We start from the raw sequence: 26781 nt of genomic DNA, 5'->3' as shown, positions 1-26781 counted from the left end.
GCCACTCCCACAGATGGAGAGGGGTTTGTGGTGGTGTGTTCTGGATCTTTTGACATCCAGAGCAGTTCTTGGTCACATCCTCAATTTGTTTACCGATTGCTGGCCACCACACAGAGGCACGGGCAAGACCTTTCATCTTCATGGTACCCAGGTGCCCCTTGTGCAGTTTCTCCAGCACTCTGGTATGTAGCTTGGGAGGAATCACAACTCGTGAGCCACACATTAGTGTTCCCTGACACACTGACAACTGCTCCTTCCTCACTGAGAAGGCTGGAAACAGTGTGTTACCCTGTGCTGCCCATCCCTTTACCGTGATGTCATACACTTTTGACAACATAGGGTCATTGCATGTTTCCCTTTCAATGAGGCTGTTTGTTACTGGTAATTGTCCAACTATGGTTGTGTGAAAGACCTCTGATGAATCCATATGTGTAGTTATCTCTGAAGTCAGCAGTGGTAAATGTGAAAAACCATCTGCGTTGCCATGTTGCTTGGTCCCGTTGTGTTCAATGTCGTACCTGTGACCTCCCAAGAAACAGGTACCATTGCTGTAGCCTTTGTACTGTCATCACTGGAATACCTTTTCTGGAATTGAAGATTTGACACAAGCCAACAGAGCAAGCTTTTGGCCATACAGGCAGTGACTGAATTTCTTAACTCCCCACACGAGGCTTAGGGCCTCTCTGTCAATCTATGCGTAATTGCGTTCAGCTGAAGTTAGTGTTCTTGAGGCAAAGGCTATTGGTCTTTCGGAGCCATCAGGAAACTTGTGCGATAACACAGCTCCTATCCCATGGAGCAAAGCATCACAAGCTAATCGGATAGATAAGGAGGGGTCAAAGTGCGCGAGCACCCCATCTGAAGTTCTCACAGTTCTCAGTCCACTTCCATTGTGTTCCTGCCTGTAATAGTACATTTAGTAGGTGTACGACTGTGGATAGGTTAGGCAAGAACTTGTGGTAGTAGTTCACTAGATCAAGATATGCTCTCAGCTGAGACACATTTTCAGGTAGTGGTGCCTCAAAGCACCACTTCTATCTTGTCTTGAGACATGTGTAAGCCATCCTTGTTGATCACATGCCCACAGTATGAAATTTCCTTTTTGAAAAACTCACATTTCTGTTGATTAACTCTGAACCCATATTCTCGTAACCTGGTGAGCACTTGTTTTAGGTTAGAAAGATGTTCGTCGTCATCCTTGCCGGTGACGATGATGTCATCCAGGTAACACTGAGTCCCTGGAATCCCCTGCAGGACCTGACGCATTGTCCTTTGCCAGATTGCAAGAGCTGATGCTATCCCAAACACCAACCTGTAGTACTGGTAAAGTCCTTTGTGTGCATCTATTGTCAGGTATTTCTTGGATGCTTCCTTAATTTCCATTTGAAGTTAAGCCTGGGTCAAATCAATTTTTGTGAAATGTTCCCCTCCTGACAGGGAAGCAAAAATGTCCTCAATACGGGGTAGAGGATACTGTACTGTGCAGAAAACTGGGTTAACAATCACTTTAAAGTCACCACATATGCGCACCTTGCTTGGTTTTCCTGGTTTTGTGCTGGAGGTTTTCTTCATCACTGGAACAATAAGCGTGGCCCATTCACTCCAATACAATTTGACAGGACCCCAGTCTGCTCCAGATTTTTCAGCTCTGCCTCTACTGTAGGACAGATTGCATATGGCACTAGCTTGGCTTTGTGAAATTTTGGATAAGCATTTTCCTCAAACTCAGTCTTTGCTTTCATGCCCCAAAGTGTTCCTATTCCTTTCATGAACACTTCCTCAGAGTCAGCAAGTATTTGCGACAGTCTCTTAGATGTAGCCTTGCTGCCCTCCTTTGCTGACACATCTGGTGCCTTGATGGTGTGCCAATCCAACTGGATTTTCTGAGCCATTCATGTCCCAGCAACGATCGTCCTCCATTTTTCAGTACATAGAGGTTCAGCTGCTATGTTTAACCTCCGTGGGTCACTGTCACTTTAATTTTGCCTTTGGGATGCACTTTCTGTCCTGTGTAAGTCTTCAGCAGTAGTTTAGTTCGTTTCAGAGGTATGTGTGAAAACAGTTGTTTGCAGTCGCGTACAGAGATCACTGTTAAGGCTGAGCCTATGTCCAACTTCATTATCAGTCTCATGCCTGCCACTTGTGGAGTGATCCATATTACTCTTCGATCATATGTCTTTCACGTTGTGATGTGGCAGACAAGACAATTCACTTTTGTCTGAGTCATTTTCATCAGAATTGCTTTCTTTCATTTTGTGTACATTGTTATATTTTCCTTCCTGGAGTTTTTTGTTTCTCTGTATTTTGCCCTTTTCCTGCTGTTGACTAGCTTTGCATACTGCCATTGTGGCCTTGTTTGCCACAGTTTCGGCATTCTTTATCTTTAAACCAACAACCATCAGGGTCGTGTGACCTGTTCCCACAACGGTAACATTTATTTCTTTCATTTTGTGCGCAGTGACATTTTATTAGTAGCATATTCCAGAGATTTTTGTTGTATCTCTGAAGCACCTCATGCGGCTGTTTCTAATGATATTGAGATGTTTAGCGCTTTCTCGAATGTAAGGTCTTTTTCACACAGGAGCTTCTTCTGTGTGGTTTCACAGTGCATGCCACACACCAACCTATCCTTCAATGCGTCTGATAGACTAGCTCCAAATTGACAATGTTCTGATAATTTGCACAACTCAGCACAATATTCAGAAATGCTTTTATTTTTGCTCTGATTCCGTTTATGGAATTTAAATCTTTCAGCAATGACCAGCAGCTTGGTGTTTAAATGCTGTTAGAGAGTGTCTATTATTTGCTTGAAAGTTTTGTCAGCTGGCTTTTCAGGGGTTAACAAGCTCCGTAGTAGGCCGTATGTTTTCGCGCCCATTACACTAATGCTACATCCACACTACGCCAGATAATTTTGAAAATGCCAGTTTCGAGTAAAAACGACAGGCGTACACACTATGCTTTTTTCAAAATATCTCTGTCCACACTAACACGGATATTTGGGTGAATCTCCTCTACTGGGCACGCACAGGACACACAGAAAACAAGCGAAGAGGAAACGGTATACTTAGTGCGCGTTTGTCCAGTTACAGAGTAGAAAAACTTCAAAGGAATTGCTCTTGGCTCTCGCACAGGAGGGCTTAAAACTAAAAAAAACAAATACTGGAGCGTATGGAGGCAACCGACAGGGAGTTCACGGACAGTATGACCCGGCTGATGACGAACATTGAAAAACTGACTAACTCTGTTGCGTTAATAAAGCACCTTGTTAAATGTATAAAACATGTCTGCATCAGTGTTATCTTGTATTTCCATACATGGTTACATTAGGCTGTTACACATCTATTGTCAGAGAAGTACTTGCATAAATAGGTAAACTACCTTCATACAAGCAAGGACAGAAAACAGGGCAAAGTGAGTATACTTATTTATTCAGTAAGCTATGGGTCAAAGTATTTGGTGAGTACATTTCTGACTCTTCTGGCTTCAGTCTCGTTGCCGTCTGTTCTGAAATTGTTAGGTTATGTGGGGGGTTGTGTTCAAGAAACCAACGAAATGCCGCGCTGCGGCCATCTGTTCCAGCACGTCATGACAGCGTTTTTAAATAGTCAAAAAAGCTTACTTTATAATTTAACTCTCACGCCGTTCACACCGACTGCGCGTTATAACAGCCGTACAGCAGTACATGCGCAGTACCAAGCAGAAGCAGAAAAAGCATTGTTGTTGTGGTGTTGTCATGACAGTGTTTTTAAATCTCTCCGGTTACCCCGTACACACTACAGCGGATATTAGGCATTTTCAGATTTATTCACTCTGGAGACAGTTTCTGAAAATCTCCGTTTTCGGGGGATGAAAACACCGCTTTAGTGTGGATGGAGGGTCAAAACGAAGAGGAAAAGCTTCGTTTTTAAAATTATCTGGCGTAGTGTGGACGTACCTTAAGACGCTGGCTTTCTTTTCTGCATTAACATCATTAGCATCACAATATAACTCTATTCTTTCAATATAAGTTGCCCAGTCTTCAATGCCACTATCAAATGCTGTAATGGTTCCAATTAACGCCATCCTTGTTATGTTACTTTATCCTTGTTATGTAAATTTAGCCCCGGTTCCTTGTTTACTTGTTTGACTCGCGTTACCTTTTTTTTGCCAGCGTCGCGAGTGTACTCTGGCTAGATACATGTGTTGCTCCTTTTTTTCCTTCTGAGGCAGGCAGACCTTCAGCCCTGGGGTTCAACGCTGGCTGTGGTCTCGCCTGGGCGCGCCGCGGTTCCGTCTGTGTCTTTCGGTCTCCTGACATTCCCAACTCCGGCTGAACTCCCACTTCTTTTCAGGCTCGTGGCCTCACTCTGCCTCTTCTGAGTGCCGTTATCAATTAAAACACAGCGTTCCGATACGATGCAGGTTCATGATCCTCGTCGCTAATTTGTTGTGTACCCAGGACATCTTAAGGGAGTGGTGTCTCAGAAAGGCAGCGTCCATTATTAAGGACGTCCAGCACCCAGGGCATGCCCTTTTCTCACTGTTACCATCAGGTAGGAGGTACAGAAGCCTGAAGGCCTTGCAGAGCGATTCAGGAACAAGTTCTTCCCCTATGCCATCCAATTCCTAAATGGACATTGAATCCTTGAACATGAGCTCACTTTTTTAATCTATATTATTTCTGCTTTTTGCATGATTTTTAATCTATTCCATATACATATGCGGTAATTGATTTATTTATTAGTTATTTTTTTCTTCTATACTCTGTATTGCATTGAACTACTGCTGCTAAGTTAACAAATTTCACAACCCATGTTGGTGATGATAAACCTGATTCTGATTCAAATCACAATGGACACTAACATCTGTTGTAATTTGAAATTTTGAATTACTAGAAACTATTAATTTCTTTTCAGACACCTAAATTAGTTTTTCAGTAAAAGATGTTACAAATATAAAGCATGACTATTATCTTCTAATTCATTTTTTAAATATTTTTTCCTAGGTGCACGGACTTTTAATTGGTTAACAGGGAGCAGTTTGGACACATTTGCAGAATACTCCCTTCCATCCTCTGACTCACTGTCTTCCTCATTATTTGTGTATTCTAAGTGGAGTGAGAGGCCACTGAAAGCAGCTCTGAAGCCAGTTGGTCAAGACTTTGGCAAAAAAAGACTGGGTCTTCCTGGTGATGAGGTCAGCGATAAAACAAAAGGTAACATATTGATAACATCCAACTGTGTTAAATATTGAATGACCATTCAGAGAGTAATCCAACATGGAAGCAGATCCTTTAGTCCAACTTGCCCAGCACAGCTCAACGTGGTGCCCACTGGGCTCGTGCCATTTGTCCGTGTTTGGCCTATGTCCTTCTGAACTCCTCCTGTCCAAGTGCTTATCCAAATGTCTTTTACGTGTTATTATTATACTTGCCCCGACCATTTTGTTTGGCATCCCCTGTACACACCACGCTCTGTAAGATAAAGTTGTCCCTCAGGTCCATTTTAAATCTTTCATCTCTCGCCTAAAACCTCTACCTTCCAGTTTGTAGTTCCCCTTTCCTGGGAAAAAGACGATGTGTGTTCACCCTGTCTATACTCTTGAAAATCATATATATCTCTGCAAGGTCACCACTCCATCTCCGATGTTCCAAGGAATGAAATCCTAGCTTGTCCAACCTCTCCCCCTACTCTGGTCCGTGTTAAGAAGCTGGAGCTGCAGCTCAATGACCTGTGGCTCACATGGGAGAATGAGGGGGTGATCGATGGCTCTACGGCGAGGTAGTCACCCCCAAGTTTCAGAATGCAGGTACCTGGGTGACTGTCAGGAGAGGGAAAGGGAATAGGCAGCCAGTGCAGAGTATCCCTGTGGCCATTCCCCTCAATAATAAGTGTACTGCTTTGGATACGACCAACCAACCAGAAAGAAGCTGCAGCGAGTCGGTCTTTGCCACTCAGTCTGGCTCAGAAGGGAAGAGGAGAGAAGAGAAGTGCAGGAGTGATAGGGGATTCCATAGTTAAGGGATTCTGTGGACGTGACAAAGACACTGGGATGGTATTTTGCCTCCCAGTTGTCATGGTCAGGGATTCGAATCAGGTCCACAGCATTTCCAAGGGGGAGGGTGAACAGCCAGAAGTTGTGGTACATATTGGTACCAATGGCATAGGTAGGAAATGGGAGGAGACCCTGAAGAGAGAATATAGGGAGTTAGGTAGAAAGCTGAAAAGCAGGGCCTGCAGGGGAGGAATCTTTGGATTGCTTCTTGTGTGTGTCACGCGCTGCTGAGGGTAAGAATAGGATGATTTACCAGATGAATGTGTGGCTGAGGAATTTTTCAGGGGGTAGGGTTTCAGATTTCTGGATCACTGGGGTCTCTTCTGCGGAAGGTATGACCTGTACAAAAAGGACAGGTTACATTTGAACCCAAGGGGACTAATATCATAAGACCATAAGACGTAGGAGCAGAATTATGCCATTCAACCCATCGAGTCTCTTCCGCCATTCCATCACGGCTGATCCGGGGTCCCACTCAACCCCATACACATGCCTTCTCACCATATCCTTTGATGCCCTGACCAATCAGGAATCACACAGACTTGGCCTCCACCGCAGTCTCTGGCAGAGGCATTCCAGAGATTTACTACTTTCTGGCTAAAACAATTCCTCCTTTCCTCTGTTCTAAAGGGTCGCCCCTCAATTTTGAGGCTGTGCCCTCTAGTTCTGGATACCTCCACCATAGGAAAAATCCTCTCCACATCCACCCTATCCTTTCAATATTCAGTAGGTTTCGATGAGATCCCCCCACATTCTTCTAAATTCCAGTAAGTACAGGGCCGAAGCTGCCAAACTCTCCTTATATGTTAAGCCCTTCATTCCTGGAATCAGCCTCGTGAACCTCCTCTGGACTCCCTCCAATGACAACACATCCTTTCTGAGATATGGGGCCCAAAACTGTTGACAGTACTCCAGGTGTGGTCTGACTGGTGTCTTCTAAAGCCTCAGCATTATCTCCTTGCTTTTATAATCTATTTCCTTTGTAATAAGTGCCAACATTGTATTTGCCTTCTTTACCACATACTCAACCAGTAAATTAACATTCCAGGAGTCTTGCACGAGGACTCCTAAGTCTCTCTGTACCTCTGATGTTTGAACCTTCTCCCCATTTAGATAACAGTCTGCAATATTGTTCCTTTTACCAGAGTGCATTGTCATACATTTCCCAACACTGTATTCCATCTGCCACTTTTCTGCCCATTCTTCCAATTTGTCTTAGTTGTGCTGCAATTGCATTGCTTCCTCAGCACTATGTACCCCGCCTCCTATCTTTGTATCAGCTCCAAACTTTGCTAGAGAGCCATCAATTCTATTATCTAAATTATTGACAAGTAATGTGAAAAGCAGCAGTCCCAATATTGACCCCTGAGGAACACCACTAGTGAACGGCAGCCAACCAGAAAAGGCCCCTTTTATTCCTATTTGCTGCCTTCTGCCTGTCAGCCATTTTGCTATCCATGGCAGTATCTTTTTCCTGTAATGCCATAGGATTTTATCTTGTTAAGCAGCTTCATGTGTGGCCTTCTGAAAATCCAAGTAAATGACATCCACTGCTTCTCCTTTGTTCACCTTACTTGATACATCCTCGAAGAACTGTAACGGATTTTTCAGGCAAGATTTCCCTTTACAGAAGCCATGTTGACTTTGACTTATTTTATCTCGAAACCTTATCCTTCATAATAAGCTCCAACACTTTCCCAACCATTGAGGTTAAGCTAACTGGCCTATAATTTCCTTTCTTTTGCCTTCCTCCTTCTTAAAGACTTGTGGGCAGGTTTGCTGGAGCTGTTGGGGAGGATTTAAACTAATTTGGCAGGGGGATGGGAGCCAGAATGATCGGCCTGAGGATGTGGCAGTTGGTATACAAGTAGATACAGTGTACAGTGAGATTGTGAGGAAGGACAGGCAGGTGATAGGGCAAAATTGCAGTCAGTGGGATGAGTTGAAGGTAATATGGGGACAAAATCAAAAAGGGTAATGAATACAGGTCTGAAGGTGTTATATTTGAATGCACACAGTATATAGAATAATGTAGAAGATCCTGTAGCACAATTGGACATTGGCAGGTACATTGTTGTGGGCATCGCAAATTCGTGGCTGCAAGAGCACAGCTGGGAGCTTAACATCCAAGAATACACCTTGTATCGAAAGGACAGACAGGTAGGCAGAGGGTGTGTGGGGTGGTTCTGTTGGTAAAAATGAAATCAAATCCTTAGAAAAAAGTGGCATAGGATCAGAAGACTTGGAATCCTTGTGGGTAGAGTTAAGAAATTGCAAAGGTAAAAAGACCCTGATGGGAGTTTTATACAGGCCCCCAAATAGTAGCCAGGATATGGGATACAAATTACAGTGGGAGATAGAAAAAACATTTTAAAAAAGATAATGTTATGATAGTCATGGGAATTTCAATATGCAGGCAGGTTGGGAAATCAGGTTGTTGCTGGATCCCAAGAGATAAAATTTGTAGAATGCTGATCAGATGGCTTTTTGGAGCAGCTTGTGGCTACTAGGGGAATATCAAGTCTGGATTGGGTGTTATGTAAAGAACGATATTTCGTAAGGGAGCTTAAGGTAAAGGAGCCCTTTTGAAGCGATGATGATAATATGATAGAATTCACCCTGAAGTTTCAGAGGGAGAAGATAAAGTCAGATGTATCAGTATTACAGTGGAGTAAAAGGAATTATTAAGCTGGCCAGTGGTTTAGCGGCATCTGCACCGGACTTCAGGCTGAGTGGTCCCCGGTTCTAATCTGCCCAGTTCCCTGCTCAGTTTCCATCCGTACTGGGTGGAGTGTCAAGCTAGCAGCTCAGCTTTGTAAAAAAACAGACAAAAATGCTCAAGATATGGCAATGTTGCTGCCCGATGTGCCACAAGGCCTGGAAAAGGACAACAACAACAGCTAAGGGAATTGTAGAGGCATGAGAGAGAAGAAAGCCAAAGTCGATTGGCAAGGATGACGGCAGAACAACAATGGTGGGAATTTCTAGAAATAATTTGGAAGGCACAGGATAAATACCTCCCAAAGATGAAGAAGCATTCTAATGCCATGGCTGACAAGATAAGTCAAAGACACCGTATAAAATCAAAGGAAAGGGCATAAAATATAGCAAAAAATAGTGGGAAGTTAGATGATTGGGAAGTTTTTAAAACCAACAGCAGGCAACTAAAAACATCCAAGAATCACTGGATTCTGGAATCATTTTGGAGGACTAGAATATTGCAAATGTCACTCCACTCTTCAAGAAGCGAGGGAGACAGAAGGAAATTTTAGTCCAGTTAGCCTGACTTCAGTGGTTGGAAAGCTGTTGCAGTCCATTTTTAAGGGTGAGGTTTCGGGGTACTTGGAAGCACACGATAAAATAGGTGAAAATCTGTATAGTGTCCTTAATGAGCAATCTTGCCTGACAAATCTGCTGGAATCCTCTGAAGAAATAACAGGATAGACAAAGGATGTTGTTGCACAAGGGCTTTGACAAGGTGTGGCACAAGATAAGAGCCCAGGGTATTACTGGAAAGATTCTAGCATGGATAGGAGGTTGGCTGACTGGCAGGAGGCAAAGAATGGGAATAAAGGGAACCTTTTCTGATTGGTTGACAGTAACTAGTGATATTTTGCAGGGGTTGGTGTTGGATTTCTTTCTTTTCACACTGTATGTGAATGATTTGGATTACAGAATTGATGGTTTGTGGCCAAATTTGCAGATGATACAAAGATAGGTGGAGGGACGAGTAGTGTTGAGGAAGCAGGATGTCTGCCAAAGGACTTAGACTGGGAGAATGCACAAAGAAGTGGCAGATGGAATACAGCGTAGGGAAGTGTTTGGTCATGCACTTTGTTAGAAGGAATAAAGGCACTGAATATTTTCTAAATGGGGAGAAAATTAAAAAATCAGAGGTACAATGGGACTTCAGAATCCTTGTGCAGGGTTCCCTGAAGTTTAACTTGCAGGTTGAGTTGGTAGTAAGGAAGGCAAATGCAACGTTGGCATTTATTTCAAGAGGACTAGAATATAAGAGAAATGATTTATGCTGAAGCTTTATGAGGCATTGGTCACACCGCACTTGGAGTATTGTGAGCAGTTTTGGGCCCCTTACCTAAGAAGAGATGTGCTGGCATTGGAGAGGGTCCAGATGAGATTAACAAGAATGATTCCAGGAACGAGGGGGGGTCTCTTTGAAACCTATCAAATTGTTAAATATCTGGATAGAGTGGATGTAGTGAGGATGCTTCCTACAGTGGGTGAGTCTTAAGACCAGAGGGCACAGTATCAGAATAGAGGGATATTTATTTAGAACAGAGATAAGAATGAATTTCTTCAACCAGAGGGAGGTGAATATTTAGAATTCATTGACACAGGCAAATGTGGAGGCCAAGTCATTGAGTACATTTAAGACCATAAGATATAGGAGCAGAAGTAGGCCATTCGGCCCATTGAGTCTGCTCTGCCATTCAATCATGAGCTGATCTAATTCTTCTAGTCATCCCCACTCCCCTGCCTTCTCCTCATACCCTTTGATGCCCTGGCTAATCAAGAACCTATCTATCTCTGCCTTAAATGCACCCAATGACTTGGCCTCCACGGTCACTCGTGGCAACAAATTCCACAGATTTACCATCCTCTGGCTAAAATAATTTCTCTGCATCTCTGTTCTAAATGGACGTCCTTCAATCCTGAGGTCATGCCCTCTTGTCCTAGACTCCCCTACCACGGGAAATAACTTTGCCATATCTAATCTGTTCAGGCCTTTTAACATTCAGAATGTTGCTATGAGATCCCCCCTCATTCTCCTGAACTCCAGGGAATACAGCCCAAGTGCTGCCAGGCATTCCTCATTTGGTAACCCTTTCATTCCTGGAATCATTCTCGTGAATCTTCTCCGAATCCTCTCCAATGTCAGTATATCCTTTCTAAAATGAGGAACCCAAAACTGCACACAATACTCCAAGTGTGGTCTCACGAGTGCCTTATAGAGCCTCAACATCACATCCCTGCTCTTATATTCTATACCTTTTCGAAAAGAATGCCAACATTGCATTCGCCGCCTTCACAACTGACTCAACCTGGAGGTTAACCTTTAGGGTATCCTGCACAAGGGCTCTCAAATCCCTTTGCATCTCTGCATTTTGAATTCTCTTCCCTTCTAAATAAGAGTCTGGCCATTTATTTCTTCCACCAAAGTGCATGACCATACACTTTCTAACGTTGTATTTCATTTGCCACTTCTTTGCCCATTCCCCTAAACTATCCAAGTCTCTCTGCAGGCTCTCTGTTTCCTTAACACTACCCGCTCCTTCACCTACCTTTGTATCATCGACAAATTTAGCCACAAATCTATTATTCCCATAGTCCAAATCTTTGACATACATTGTAAAAAGCAGCGGTCCCAACACCGACCCCTGTGGAACTCCACTGGTAACTGGCAGCCAGCCAGAATAGGATCTCTTTATTCCCACTGTCTGTTTTTGGCAGATTGGCCAATGCTCCACCCATGCTAGTAACTCCCCTGTAATTCCATGGGCTCTTAATCTTGCTAAGCAGCCTCATGTGCGGCACCTTGTCAAAGGCCTTCTGAAAATCCAAGTACACCAAGTACTCCATCTCCTTTGTCTATCTTGCTTGTAATTTCCTCAAAAAATTGCAGTAGGTTAGCCAAGCAGGATTTTCCTTTCAGGAAACCATGCTAGCTTTGGCCTATCTTGTCATGTGCCTCCAGGTACTCCATAATCTTATCCCTAACAATCAATTCCAACAACTTCCCAACCACCAATGTCAGGCTAACAGGTCTATAGTTTCCTTTCTGCTGCCTCCCACCCTCCTTAAATAGCGAGTAACATTTGCAATTTTCCAGTCATCTGGTACAATGCCAGAATCTATCGATTCTTGAAAGATGATTGTTAATGCCTCCACAATCTCTCCAGCTACTTCTTTCAGAACCCAAGGCAGAGGTAGATAGGTTCCTAATTAGTCAGGGCATCAAAGGCTACCGAATGAAAGCAGGAGAATGGAGTTGAGGGGGATAATACATTAGCCATGATGGAATGGCGAAACACTCGATGGGCCAAATTCTGCTCCAATGTCTGATGGTCTGAAGTATTTTAATGGATTTTGGAGACACAACAATTGTAGTCTTAAGTTTTTGGTTCACCTTCTTGGTTTTGTTGCACACGTACATTGGTACAAAATAATTTTTTTGTCACTTTCCAGCATGATAGTAATATCCCTGGGCCTTTCTGTAACATAATTACGTATCTCACCCACATGAAACATTGAATAGAAGTCCCCTTCCCTTTATGCATTTCCCTTCCATACTTCCCTTGCTTCTGTGTACATTTATTACACACATTTATTTTGAAGCTCCATTTTACCCTTTTTGTTTAATGGCACAGCACCTTGCATGGCCTCTGTCAATTGTCTGTACATCTGTGGCTCCTGTACCAATCGAAGCCATTTTGCTAAATCTCTGGCACCATTATGAAAGTTACCATGAGTTACCAACAAGGCAGTGCTGCCTAAGATTCAAGGTTTCACCTGGTAGAGGGGATCACCACATAGAGGGATCAGAAGTAGAGAGAGTGAGCGATTTCAATTTCCTGATTGTCATTATCTCTGACGACCTAACCTGGACCCAACATATTGATACAGCTACAGAGAAGGCAAGATAGCAGCGGCTGTATTGCACTAGGAATTTGAGAAGACTTGATATATCACCAAAAGCACTCGCTAATTTCTTCAGATGTATCGTAGAGAGCATTCTAACTGGCTGCACCACTATCTGGTATGGGGGGTGGGGGTGGGTGGACTACTGCACAGGGTCAAAGTAAGGTGCAGGGGTTTGTAAAGTTAACCAGCTCCATCATGGGCACTGGTTTCTGTCGAATCCAGGTCATCTTCAACAAGCAGTGACTCAGAAAAGCGGCATCCATCCTTAAGCCCCCCACCGACAAGTACATGCCCTCTTCTCATTGCTACCATCAGAAAGGAGGTACAGAAGCCTGAAGGCACACATTCAATCACTCAGGATCAGCTTCTTCCCACCTGCCATCTGATTTCTGAATGGACATTGAAGCCATTAACACCTCACTTTTTTATTATTTCCTATTTTCTTTGGACTAATTTAATTTAACTATATAGAGGGGCGTGTGTGTGTGTGTATATATATATATATATATATATATATATACACACACTTACTGTAATTGAGTTTTCTTTTTCTCTCTATTATCATCTATTGCATTGTACTGCTGCTGCTAAGTGAACTAATTTTACGACATATGCTGGTGTTATTAAACCTGATTCTGGTTCCTTTGCCCTTCATTTTCTTTCACAAGTTAAAGCTCCAACTCATTGACTCATGTCACTGCTTGTCCCAGATAGTAACCATGACCAAGAACAATTTGCTGCATACCCAAGCCTTTTTAAAGTAATGTACATGGGAGACACAGTGGGATAATCGCAATGGTGGGAAATGGATGGAACTAGAAAGAGGTAATACATCAGAAGCAGGCTTAAGAATTTAGTTTGTTAGACGTAATCGTGTAATTAGTTTGCAACAGAGAGTTCAAGTAAATGAACAAAACTGACACAAATTTCATGTTTTTTTAGACTGAAAAACAGATGAATCAATATAATACATAAAGACACAGCTAGGAAAACTGGAAGATCAATTTACTGTTCCATGGTTAATCAGTAAAATATATTAATAAGTACATAAAATATCCATAAAGGTGAATAAATTATTCATCTTCAAAACTGCAGGAATGATGGTCAAGGGGAAGGAATTTTGCTGACCTGTACCAGCTTTGTATACTTCCAACTTTTATAAACTTTAGCCAAAGTAGCAGTTTTTGTTAACAACGTTCCACCACTTGGCAACCATCAGTCTGGCACTGGAGGAGCTGAGCACTGTGATCAATGGTTACACAACAATGTGCCCTGTTGCCTTCCTGATCGTCACGGAGGACTTCCACCAGGCCAGCTTGCAAAAGTCTTTGACAAACTACCACTAACATGCCACCTGAGGACCCAGAGGAGCCAACACACTCGATCACTGTTAAACCATCATCAAAAAGACTTACCGTGCCATCCCGTGCCCAAACTTTGGCAAGTCCGATCACCTGGTTGTACTACTGTTCCCAGCATAAAGACTGCAGAACCGTTGGTGAGGACCACAGAAGTATGGTCAAGGAGCTAGTGGAGCACTTATAGGACTGCTTTGAATCAGTGGACGGGACCATATTCAGGGATTCACCTTCAGAGCTGAATGAGTATGCCACAGCCATTATCAGCTTCATCAAGATCTGTGTGGGTGAGTGTGCGCCTTCGAGAGCATACCAGGTTTTCCCAAACCAGAAGCCCTGGATGAACCAGAAAATTCACAGTCTGCTGAAGGCTAGACATGTGATGTTCAAGGCCCACTATCCAGAAATCTACAAGAAGTAAACATGCAACCTACGGCCACACAGTTGTGAGTGCATAGGGAGTAGAGTAGAGGGTTAAGGACATATCCTTCAGGGATGCCAGTGTTGGGAATATTTATGATGGAGGTGTTGCTGCCTGTCCTTACTGATTGTGGTCTGTTGGTCAGAAAGTCAAGGATCCAGTTGCAAAAGAAGGTGTAGAGTTCTAGGTTTAAGAGCTTGCAGATAAGTTTGCTTGGAATTAATGTATTAGAGGTGGAGCTGCAGTTAATAAACAATAATCTAGTATTGGCTGTGTTAGATCAGTGTCTGAGACAGAGGTCACATGGTCACTGGATGCTGTGGGGTTCGCATAGGCTTATTGTTATTCTCCCTTTCAAGGCCTGTATAAGAGGCATTGAGCTCATTTGGGAATGAAGCACTGCCATTTATGCTGTTACGCTGTGTGTGGCCATATTCTGCACTAACCCCATCGACAAGTTTGTAGATGAAATCACAGTAGTGGGCCACATCTCAAAAGTACAGGAAGGAGAGAGAGGGAGAGAGACGAGTGACTTAGTGTCACGGCAGCAACCTTCTGCCAGTACCTCCAAAACAAAAAGAGCTGGTCATTGACTTCAGGAAGGGAGACAGTGCACGTACTCCTATTCACAGTGCTGGGGTTGAGAGTTTCAAGTTCCTAGGAGTGAACATTACCACTGATAGCCTATCCTGGATCAACTATGACAAAAAAGCTCACCAGAGCCCCTGCTTCCTTAGGTAGCTGAAGAAATTTGGCATGCCCCCTTTGACCCTCGCCGACTTTATCGATGCACCTACCCGGGAGCTTCACAGCTAGACATGGCAACTGCTCTGCTCATGACTACAGGAAACTGCAGGGATTTGTGGACACAGCTCAACCCCTCACAGAAACCAGCCTCCATTTACTCTGTTCGCCTACTGACGCAATGGCCACAGCTCTACACACCGTCCTTACACATCTGGAGAAGAGGGATGCTTATGTGAGAATGCTGTTCTTGGACTGCAGTTCAGCATTCAACACCATAATTCCCTCCAGGCTCGACAAGAAGCTCAGAGACCTTGGCCTTCACCCTGCCTTGTGCAGCTGGGTCCTGGACTCCCTGTCAGATTACCGGCAGGTAATGAGTGGGCTCCCTCACCTCTGCCCCTCTGACCCTCAACACAGGTGGCCCTCAGGGCTGTGGCCTAAGTCCCCTCCCTTACTCTCTGTATACCCATGACGGTGTCACCACCCACATCTCCAATCTGCTATTAAATTTGCTGTCGATACTACATTGACTGGCCTTATCTCAAATAATATAGACGCAGCCTACAGAGAAGAAGTCATCACCCTGACACAGTGGTGCCAAGAAAACAACCACTCCTTCAATGTCGCAAAAACAAAGGAGCTGGTTGTGGACTACAGGAGGAATGGAGACAGGCTAACCCCCATTGACATCAGTGGATCTGGGGTTGAGAGGGTGAACAACTTTAAGTTCCTCAACCTACACATCACTGAGGATCTCATGTGGTCTGTACATACTGACTGTGTGGTTGAAAAAAGCACAGCAGCACCTCTTTCACCTCAGACGGTTGAAGAAGTTTGGTACGAGCCCCCACATCCTAAGGACTTTCTACAGGGGCACAACTGAGAGCATCCTGACTGGCTGCATCACTGCCTGGTACGGGAACTGTACTTCCCTCAATCGCAGGACTCTGCAGAGAGTCGTGCGGACACCCCAGTGCATCTGTAGAACTTCCCACTATTCAGGACATTTACAGAGACAGGTGCATAAAAAAAGGGGCTGAAGGATCATTGGGGACCCGAGTCACCCCGACCACAAACTGTTCCAGCTGCTACCATCCAGGAAACTGTACCACAGCATAAAAGCCAGGACCAACAGGCTCTGGGACAGCTTCTTTCACCAGGCCATCAGACTGATTAATTCATGCTGATACAATTGTATTTCTATACTATATTGACTGTCCTGTTGTACATACTATTTATTACAAATTACTGTAAATTGCACATTGCACATTTAGACGGAGATATAACAAAGATTTTTACTCCTCATGTATGTGAAGAATGTAAGAAATAAAGTCAATTCAATTCCATTCAATTCAGAAATCTGACAGCAGAGGTGAAGAAGCTATTCCTGAATTGTTGAGTGTGTGCCTTCAGGTGCACACAATTGTTGTATACCTCCCCCCCCATGGTAGCAATGAGAAGAGAGCAACGAGGGTCCTGAATGATGGATGTAGCTTTTTTGAGACCATACATATGATGATAATAAACCAATTTACTGATGCTACAAAACAACAAAGTTCATATCATGTAAGAGTGAGTGGCCATCTTTTAGTTGGGACGGATTGGTCCGATCCCAGAGTCGGAGAGGGGGGCAGCGCCGAGCCCCGTCTTTCGGGTGACGCTCTCTGAGCCCCAGGAAATACACATACCACTTCAGATATGTGCCACTGATCACTGACGTCAGCCTGTCAGAGTCAGAGATTAAGAATGGCCAGGATGTGGTTGAGGGTGAAAAAATAACTTCAGTAAAGCAGGGACTTTCGTCCTCTGAGCCATGGTGCTGAACACCGATTCTATTTAATGTTCTAGCTAAGCTGCTTTTTTTGGTTGGCATTGCATGAAATGGGTATAGGTGGGTGTATGATCAGATCAGTTATAATCTCAATGAATGGTGAAACAGCTTAGAGGAGGCTGAACTGGCTGTGAGTGGGTAGATGGGCTTTGAGATGTTATTACTGAAAACAAGAACAATGCAAAGACACAGAATGCAGTCTTACAGATTCAGGGACAGCAATATTATTTGTGAGCAAAGTCATCTGCAATCAACTCATGTTTTTACACATTTTAATAGTTACTGATCAGAGGGCAGACATCCTACGCCTGAGAAGACGATTCCTCAAAGATCGTGAAAAAGAGACTTTGATCTTTGCCAGAAGGAACATTGAAGAAAAGTACCGTGCAAAGGTAATTTTGCTTCAGATTTTGTGAGAACTGTCCATTACAAACATCTTTTGAAGTTAACCCACACCTCATGTTTCCAAAACAAGGATTTACTTCACTGCTGTCACCACAGTCTATCACAATGCTGCCAACATTTCAGACACTGAATCAAGAATTTTTTTTTGTGAATTGTCTTTGAACAGAAAGAATGTTAGAGCACATTGTTTTGAATTGCCCCTCCACAGGAAGTCTGCACCAGCTGAATGAGCCAAGATGAAAGTAGAAATATGGATCTTTATATATAACTATAATTTAGCTTGTGTTTTGTCTTCAGAAATTATTTTTTTTAACATGATATTTTACAGCCCTGAATTATAAAGAATCAGATTGAATTATTTATGGGCTGGTTCTCTTAAGTCCTGTTATGAATATCCTGTACATCTTTGAGAATATTTCAGAAGAGTTTCTATTTTCTAGAGCTTGTTCGACTTTGTTCTTATTTTTGTTGTGCAAGAACAGTGTGATTGCATTGATACTTCACATCTCGATTGCATGTTAATACCATTGTTCTTTTGCAGCAATGCAGGAAACCTAAATGCAGGTTTTCTCAAAGAGTAATCTCTGCTTTGGATGAGATGCATCCAAGATGAGAGTGACAGTTATACACAACAGAAACGGGGTCTTTGGCCCAACTTGTCCATGCTCACTGTGTTGCCCATTGAGCTAGTATCATCTGCTCACATTTGACCTTTAAACCTCTGCTATCCATGAACCTATCTAGATGGCATTTGTATGTGCCTGTCTCAACCACTATTTCTGGCTTCCCATTCCAACTCACATCACCTTTGGCATGAAAAAGCTGTCCTGATGCCCCTTTCAATCTCTCACCTCCAATCTTAAACCTTTGCCCTCTTTCTTTCAGCAGCCCTTCCCTGGGAAAAGACTGGGTTCTTTCAAATTGTTTATACCCCTCAAGATTTTATATCCCTCTATCAAGTTGCCCCTCAATCTCCAAGAATAAGACCATAAGATAGATACAGAATTAGGTCATTCTGCCCGTCAAGTATACGCTGGGCCCTCTCCAATGCCAGCTCATCCTTTCTTAGATAACAGGCCAAAACAACTCACAAAATCCTAATCTATGCAATCTTTCTTTGTAACTTGGGCAACATCCCTTTGAATCTTTTCTATACTCTTTCTACTTTAATAACCTCTTTCCTGTAATAGTGCACAATACTCTCCAAGTGTTGTATACACACTCATCTCTTATATAACTGAAACATAATTTCCATCTCCTATTTACAATGCCCTGCTTGATGAACACCTTAACGACCCAGAGATGACACTTTCAGTGAACTATGTACCTAGGTCCATCTGTCCCATACCAGACCGTCCATTGATTGGGCTCAACGATGGATGTTGCGTCCTATCTGTCTACATAAGCCAGGGCAGTACACCATGGTGAACGAGTTGTTGCTCATGCAGTAGGCTCCCCTTCTCTACGCAGCTGAGGAATCCAATGGAATGGCAGAGACCAACACAGTTTGGCACCAGCGGTGTGACAGGAGTTGCCAGTCAGTGTTAATTCAACGTAGGACTGCCTTAGGGATTCTAACTCCGGAATTTATCCTCAGGTTTTACTCCTCAAACCTTCCCCGTGAGTGGGTGTAGCCAAAAGGCAGTAGAAGTTTGAAATCTGAATTTTTCTGAAGGTGAGCTGCCAGCCATGGCTGATGAGCCTCATCTCCCCAAAGCAACTGGTTTTAAGGCGCCAATACATTCCTTTGCCCCTTCTGCTGTTAGCAGAAGTGGTCAAACGTGGACAGCGTGTCAAAGGCTGTTTGAGATGCACACCATTGGGAAAATTTATAAGTAGTGGGAGCTTATCCCCACTACTCCCCTCACCCCCACCGTTATGACAACCTGCAGGAATCTGTCCAAAAACTCCCCCAGATTACTGTGAAGTGCGATAGAAACCAAAAACTAGTTTTCCAAACTTCCCTAGGTATAGGGGAAGTTCCAAAAGGCTGGCAAATGGCAAACATTTTATAGTTGATGTAAGCGACAAGCAGGTAGAAGTTTTTATTTGGTTTATTTTCATGTTAATTGCGCATATTTTATCTTAAACAGTTTGAATCTCTTTTTCGCTTTCCCTTTCAGCTTAGTAAGATTTTGCAGGACCAAGGAGTTGAGTAGATTTTATCTGACATACCGTGGTTCAGAACTGCTTCTGATTATGGTAATGGAAGTTCACCACTGGTCATTGCAACTTAGCAGAAAGTTACAATGCTATATTTTGTAATGGATAAGAATAGATTGTGAGTTAATCTATGACAAGGAGTATGATATTTACATTAAGAATCACAATGTTTTTCAGGAAATGAAAACTGCCCGGGAGATGAAACGTGACGCAGCAGTCACTCTTTACAGATGTTATCGTGTTGGAGATCTGCCCGACATTCAGATCAAATTTAGCAGTTTAATTGCTCCATTGCAGGCTCTAGCTCAGGTCTGTGAATAACTTTAGCCTTTAACCCTTAACCATTAACCTGAAAAACAGACAAACATAGATTTGATTTTGGTATATTAAATCACACCCATCACCCAGGACATGCCGCCTTCTCATTGCTACCATCGGGGAGGAGGTACAGGAGCCTGAAGACACAGCATAATTGATTGCATAAGTATTCACCCCCTTTAATATGACACACCAAATCATCACTAGTGTAGCCAATTGGTTCTAGAAGTCACATAATTAGTTAAATGGAGATGACCTCCACATCTCCAAATGGAGAGTCAAGGTGTTTCAATTGATTGTAGAAAAAATGCCCCTGTATCTGGAAGGTCCAACTGCTGGTGAGTCAGTATCCTGGCAAAAACTACACCATGAAGACAAAAGAACACTCCAAGCAACTCTGCAAAAAGGTTATTGAAAAGCACAAGTCAAGAAATGGATCCATGATTATCCTTTGGAATATAGCTAAGTCAATCATCAAAAAACGGGAAGATTATGGCACACCTGTAAATCTGCCTAGAACAGACCGTCCTCAAAATCTGAGTGACTGTGCAAGAAGGGGACTAGTGAGGGAGGGCACCAAGAGACCTATGACAACTCTGGAGGAGTTACAAGTTTCAGTGGCTGAGATGGGAGAGACTGCGCAGACAACAACTGTTGCCCAGGTGCTTCACCAGTCACAGCTTCATTGGAGAGTGGCAAAGAGAAAGCCACTGTTGAGAAAGACTCACATGAAATCTCAGCTAAAGTTTGCAAGAAGGCATGTGGGAGACTCTGAAGTCAGCTGGAAGAAGGTTCTGTGGTCTGATAAAACCAAAATTGAGGTTTTTGGCCATCAGATTAAAAGCTATGTTTGGCATAAGCCAAACACTGCACATCATCAAAAACGCACCATCCCTACTGTGAAGCACGGTGGTGGCTGCATCATGCTGTGGGGATGATTCACTGCAGCAGGCCCTGGAAGGCTTGTGAAGGTAGAGGTAAAGTGAATGCAGCAAAATACAGGGAAATCCTGGAGGAAAACCTGATGCAGTCCGCAAGAGAGCTGCGACTTGGGAGATTTGTTTTCCAGCAAGACAATGACCCCAAGCATAATGCCAAAGCTACACAGGAATGCCATAAAAACAACAAAGTTGATGTCCTGGAGTGGCCAAGTCAGAGTCCAGACTTCAATCCAATTGAGAATTTGTGGCTGGACTTGAAAAAGGCTGTTCATAAGACATAGGAACAGATGATCCCCATGCAATCTGGCAGAGCTCGAGGAATTTTGTAAAGAGGAATGGGGAAAATTTGCAGTGTCCAGATGTGCAAAGCTGTAGAGACCTATCCACATAGACTCAAGGCTGTAATTGCTGCCAAAGGTGCATCTACTGAATACTCACTTGAAAGGGGTAAATATTCCCGCAATCAATTATTTTGTGTTTTATATTAGTAATTAATTTAGAGATCAGTTTTCACTTCGACATGAAAGAGTTTTTCTGTTGATCAGTGTCAAAAAAGCCAATTTAAATCCACTGTGATTCAATGTTGTAAAATAATAAAACGTGTGAACTTCCAAGAGGGGTGAATACAGTGCCTAAAAAAAAGTGTGTATGTGTGTGTGCAGGCATGAAAAGATAGTTAAATTATTTGCTCTGTAAGTTATCAGTCTTAAAGGTAACTTGTGAGAAAAATTTCCAGCCAGCTCTTGATAAAGCTATTGAGGGATTACAATCCATATGTTATGCACGGGAAAACGGAGAAAAGTTGTACGAACAAGATAGAGCAAAATGGGAAGTTGTTTTGAAAGCAAGGATGAGCAGCAGGCTTTCATATCCACATTACGATGGGCATAAATGCCTGTTTACACTTGTTGAAGTCCACTTAGTCCATATCTGTTTCAGTTCATTCATAAATGTAATTAGACAGGGAATTCTGATGAAGCAGCTATAGAAGGAAAACCAGGACTTGTCATTGTTTTGCAGAAAGACCACTCACTTGCTAAACAACTCTTCAGCGCCCTGTTTTCTGGAATTCTGGAAGAAGTGAAGAAATCAAAGACAACTGCTGAAATGAAGAGCATTGGCAAAACGTTAATGGAAAATTTTAGTTCCTTGCTGACCAGCACTACCTTATGTTTTCCCCCATTTGTCACCTGCATTCAGGTAAGGGCAACGTAGTTACAATCTGTAGCGTTTGCGATCTGTTTTGGGAGGGGCAATTAGGCTACAATTATTTTCTCGAGGCAGTGCCTCAAGAAGGCAGCATCCATCACTGAGGATCCTCACTACCTAGAACATGCCCTCTTCTCACTACTACCATCAGGGAGGAGGTACAGGGATCTGGAGACCCACACTCAGAAACAGCTTTTTCCCTCTGCTATCAAATTTCTGAATGGTCCACGAATACTACCCCATGATTATAATTTTTGCATCGTGTGTTTGTTTTGTAATGTTATGTCTGTGCACTGTACTGCTGCAAAAAACAAATTTAATGTCATATAAGACAGATAATAAATTCTGACTCTGCTTCTGAACTATTTACTGTGAACCTTAGTAAGTCCTCCATTGTTTGTCATTGAAATTACAGCCGTTAGGAAGTGTATGAGCAGTAAAAAATATTACAACAATAGCTATTTGTTAAAATTGTCTTATCTTCACTGCCTGTCTTGTTTAATATTCATCAGGTAGTGAAGCAGAAGAAGAAATTCCTGTATCTTCACTAGCCGTAGGTGTGGTGCTGGAGAACTGGCGAATGGCTAATGTTGTTCCTTTGTTCAAGAAAAGAAATAGAGATAATTATGAAAATTAAAGACTGAAGCATCTCATGTCAGTCGGAGGGAAACTAATGGAGAGGATTCTAAGAAATGGATTTATGAGCTATTGGAGAATTAGGTCTAATTAGGGCAGTCAGCAAAGTTTTATGCATGACAGGTCATGTCAGAGTTTATCAAGGAGGTGATAAAGAAAAAGATGGAACTGTGGATGTTATATACATGGATTTTAATAAGGTATCCATTAAGGTCCTGTGTGAAAATTAGGATGCATGGGATCCATGGTGACTTGGCTGACTGGATCAAATATTGTCTTCTTCAGAGAATACTGAGGGTAGTGGTGGATGGGTCTTATTTTGGATGGAGGTCTGTAACTCGTGTTCCACAGGGATCTGTACTGGGACCTTGTTGTTTGTCATTTATATAAATGGTCTGCATCCTAGAGTGCTTAAGGAAGTAGCCCAAGAAATAGTGGATGCATTAGTGATAATTTTTCAAAACTCGTTAGATTCTGGACTAGTTCCTGAGGATTGGAGGGTGGCTAATGTAACCCCACTTTTTAAAAAAGGACGGAGAGAGAAACCGGGGAATTATAGACCGGTTAGCCTAACGTCGGTGGTGGGGAAACTGCTGGAGTCAGTTATCAAAGATGTGATAACAGCACCTTTGGAAAGCGGTGAAATCATCGGACAAAGTCAGCATGGATTTGTGAAAGGAAAATCATGTCTGACGAATCTCATAGAATTTTTTGAGGATGTAACCAGTAGAGTGGATAGGGGAGAACCAGTGGATGTGGTATATTTGGATTTTCAAAAGGCTTTTGACAAGGTCCCACACAGGAGATTAGTGTGCAAACTTAAAGCACACGGTATTGGGGGTAAGGTATTGATGTGGATGGAGAATTGGTTGGCAGACAGGAAGCAAAGAGTGGGAATAAACGGGACCTTTTCAGAATGGCAGGCAGTGACTAGTGGGGGTACCGCAAGGCTCAGTGCTGGGACCCCAGTTGTTTACAATATATTAATGACTTGGATGAGGGAATTAAATGCAGCATCTCCAAGTTTGCGGATGACACGAAGCTGGGTGGCAGTGTTAGCTGTGAGGAGGATGCTAAGAGAATGCAGAGTGACTTGGATAGGTTGGGTGAGTGGGCAAATTCATGGCAGATGCAATTTAATGTGGATAAATGTGAAGTTATCCACTTTGGTGGCAAAAATAGGAAAACAGATTATTATCTGAATGGTGGCCAATTAGGAAAAGGGGAGGTGCAACGAGACCTGGGTGTCATTATACACCAGTCATTGAAAGTGGGCATGCAGGTACAGCAGGCGGTGAAAAAGGTGAATGGTATGCTGGCATTTATAGCAAGAGGATTCGAGTACAGGAGCAGGGGGGTACTACTGCAGTTGTACAAGGCCTTGGTGAGACCACACCTGGAGTATTGTGTGCAGTTTCGGTCCCCTAATCTGAGGAAAGACATCCTTGCCATAGAGGGAGTACAAAGAAGGTTCACCAGATTGATTCCTGGGATGGCAGGACTTTCATATGAAGAAAGACTGGATGAACTGGGCTTGTACTCATTGGAATTTAGAAGATTGAGGGGGGATCTGATTGAAACATATAAAATCCTAAAGGGATTGGACAGGCTAGATGCAGGAAGATTGTTCCCGATGTTGGGGAAGTCCAGAACAAGGGGTCACAGTTTGAGGGTTTGAGGATAAAGGGGAAGCCTTTTAGGACTGAGATTAGGAAAAACTTCTTCACACAGAGAGTGGTGAATCTGTGGAATTCTCTGCCACAGGAAACAGTTGAGGCCAGTTCATTGGCTATATTTAAGAGGGAGTTAGATATGGCCCTTGTGGCTACGGGGATCAGGGGGTATGGAGGGAAGGCTGGGGTGGGGTTCTGAGTTGGATGATCAGCCATGATCATAATAAATGGCGGTGCAGGCTCGAAGGGCCGAATGGCCTACTCCTGCACCTATTTTCTATGTTTCTATTTGGATGAAAATGTGGTAGGGTGGGTGAGTAGGTTTGCAGTGGCATTGTGGATTGTCTAGAAAATTGTCAAAGGATACAGCAGAATATATATCAGTTGCAGATATGGACAGAGAAATGGCAGATGGAGTTAATCCCGATAAGTGCTGGGTGCTGCACCCTGGGAGATCCAAAATCTAACAGCATTGGTGAACAGAGGGATCATGGGGTCCAGGTGCATTGTCTCATAAAAGTGACTGTACAGGTTCATGGGATGGTTTGAAAAGAGACATATGTCATGTTTCCCTTCATTAGTCAAGGCATTGAGTTTAAGAGCCAGGAAGTTATGTTAGTTCTGGTCACCTTATTATAGAAAGGATGGGGTGGCTTTGGAGAGGATGCAGAAGTGGTTTACCAGGACTTTGCTTGCTTTGGAGGACAGGTGCTGTGAGGGGAGTTTGGACAAGCTTGGGCTGTTTTCTTTAGAGTGACAGAAATTGGGGGGAGAGTTGATTGAAGTTTATAAAACTATGTGAGATATAGATAGAGTAGTCAGCCAGAATCCTGTTCCCAGGATTGAAACGTCCAGTACTAAGCATCTATTTAAGGTGAGAGGAGGAAAATACAAAGAAGGTGTGTGAGGGAAGAATTTTTACACAGTGTGGTGGGGACCTCAAGTGTTGGTCAAAAGGCACAGGAGCATTTAAGGCACTCTTAGGCACATGACTATGCAGAGAATAGTAGAATATTGTCATTATGCAGGGAAGAGGAATCAGGTTAATTAGGACCCATTGGTTTAATATGTTTGACTAACATTATGGGCCAAATGGTCTGTCCTGTGCTCTACTATATTGTTTGTACTTTCAGATTTCATTTAGTGCTTCCTAATCTATTTGACCTTCCTTGGACACATCCTTTGTTCATTATTCACTTCTGTGTTATTTTATATTTTAGCACATGTCAGTTAGAACTGCCCGGTTTACACTTTCCCTTTCTCACTACGGTTTTGGTAAGCACATATTCCAGTAGTTCAGGTGAATGGTTAATAAAAAGCAATTTAAAGAGAGATGACTGAGAAGAAGTTAACATGTTCATTTGCTTTATTTTTATTTCTTGAAAGTTACCCTTAAAAATCTCAAGCTTGAACTTCATAATTTATAATTTTATAATCAATTTATAATTTATAATTATAAATTATATATATATAAATATAATTATAAATATTAGATTAGATTAGATTCAACTTTATTGTCATTGTGCAGAGTACAGATACAAAGCCTATGAAATGCATTTAGCATCTGACCAGAAATGCAAAGAATAGTGTTATTTACAAAATAACTGTGAATAAAAAAAGTGCTACAGCACACTAATATAAAAGTACTGAGACAGTACAATACGGATCCAATACTGCTTAGTGCTGTGCTGAGAGGTTTAGCAGTGTCACAGCCTCAGGGAAGAAGCTCTTCCTGTGCCTGCTGGTGCGGGAGCAGAGGCTCCTGTAGCGTCTACTGGATGAGAGGAGAGTAAAAAGGCGGTTAGGGTGAGATGCATTCCTGATAATGCTATTTGCCCTGCCCAGGCAGCGTTTATGGTAGATATTCTCAATGGTGGGCAATTGAGTGCTGATAATAATAAATAATCCATAATTTTATAGTTTTTAACCTTATAATCACAATTTTGAGATTTTGATTATACCTAATCTCTTCCTTCCAAGTCTTTCCATTCTGTTTTCCTTTGTAAAACACTTTTGGGCTGTCCAGCATTGTTTGTGATGTATTAAGAAATTGTACTTCATTTCCATAAACAGTCTGTTTGATTGTACCTGTGTGTTTTATTGGAAAATAGTGATGAACGTTGGTTTTGATTTGTTTTATAAGGATATGAGTTATCATCACCCAGACCTGCTGAATCTTGATCCCTCCATTATAAGCTTAACCTCTTCAGCTAGTTTACAACAACCAATGGGAATTCTGCTTTTGGAGCTAAGTTTGATCTGTCAGACTTCAGCTGAGGAACCACCAGCAAAGAGAGCACGAGGCAGAAGCCATCAGTCTCCTGACACTACCCGATGGGTGGAGCTCGCTAAGTAAGTCTCTGCAATCATCACTAAGGTT

General features: G+C 42.7%; 1 protein-coding gene across 3 annotated transcripts in view; it reads left to right on the top strand.

Moving 5' to 3' along the window:
- The window catches only part of prkdc (protein kinase, DNA-activated, catalytic subunit), a 303035-nt gene that overhangs the window by 190043 nt on the left and 86211 nt on the right, over positions 1-26781 (top strand). For all 3 annotated transcript variants that reach the window (XR_010019774.1, XM_063063262.1, XM_063063255.1), the window contains exons 59-63: positions 4988-5197; positions 17336-17448; positions 19802-19933; positions 21904-22083; positions 26545-26753. Coding sequence is in view for 2 of the 3 variants with exons in the window: in XM_063063262.1 (XP_062919332.1) it covers positions 4988-5197; positions 17336-17448; positions 19802-19933; positions 21904-22083; positions 26545-26753 (844 nt within the window). In the remaining variant the exon portion in view is untranslated. The remainder of the gene's footprint in view (positions 1-4987; positions 5198-17335; positions 17449-19801; positions 19934-21903; positions 22084-26544; positions 26754-26781) is intronic.

Source organism: Mobula hypostoma, chromosome 1 (genome assembly GCF_963921235.1).
Source record: "Mobula hypostoma chromosome 1, sMobHyp1.1, whole genome shotgun sequence".
Lineage (NCBI taxonomy): Eukaryota > Metazoa > Chordata > Chondrichthyes > Myliobatiformes > Myliobatidae > Mobula > Mobula hypostoma.
This window is presented reverse-complemented; position numbering and strand designations above follow the sequence as displayed.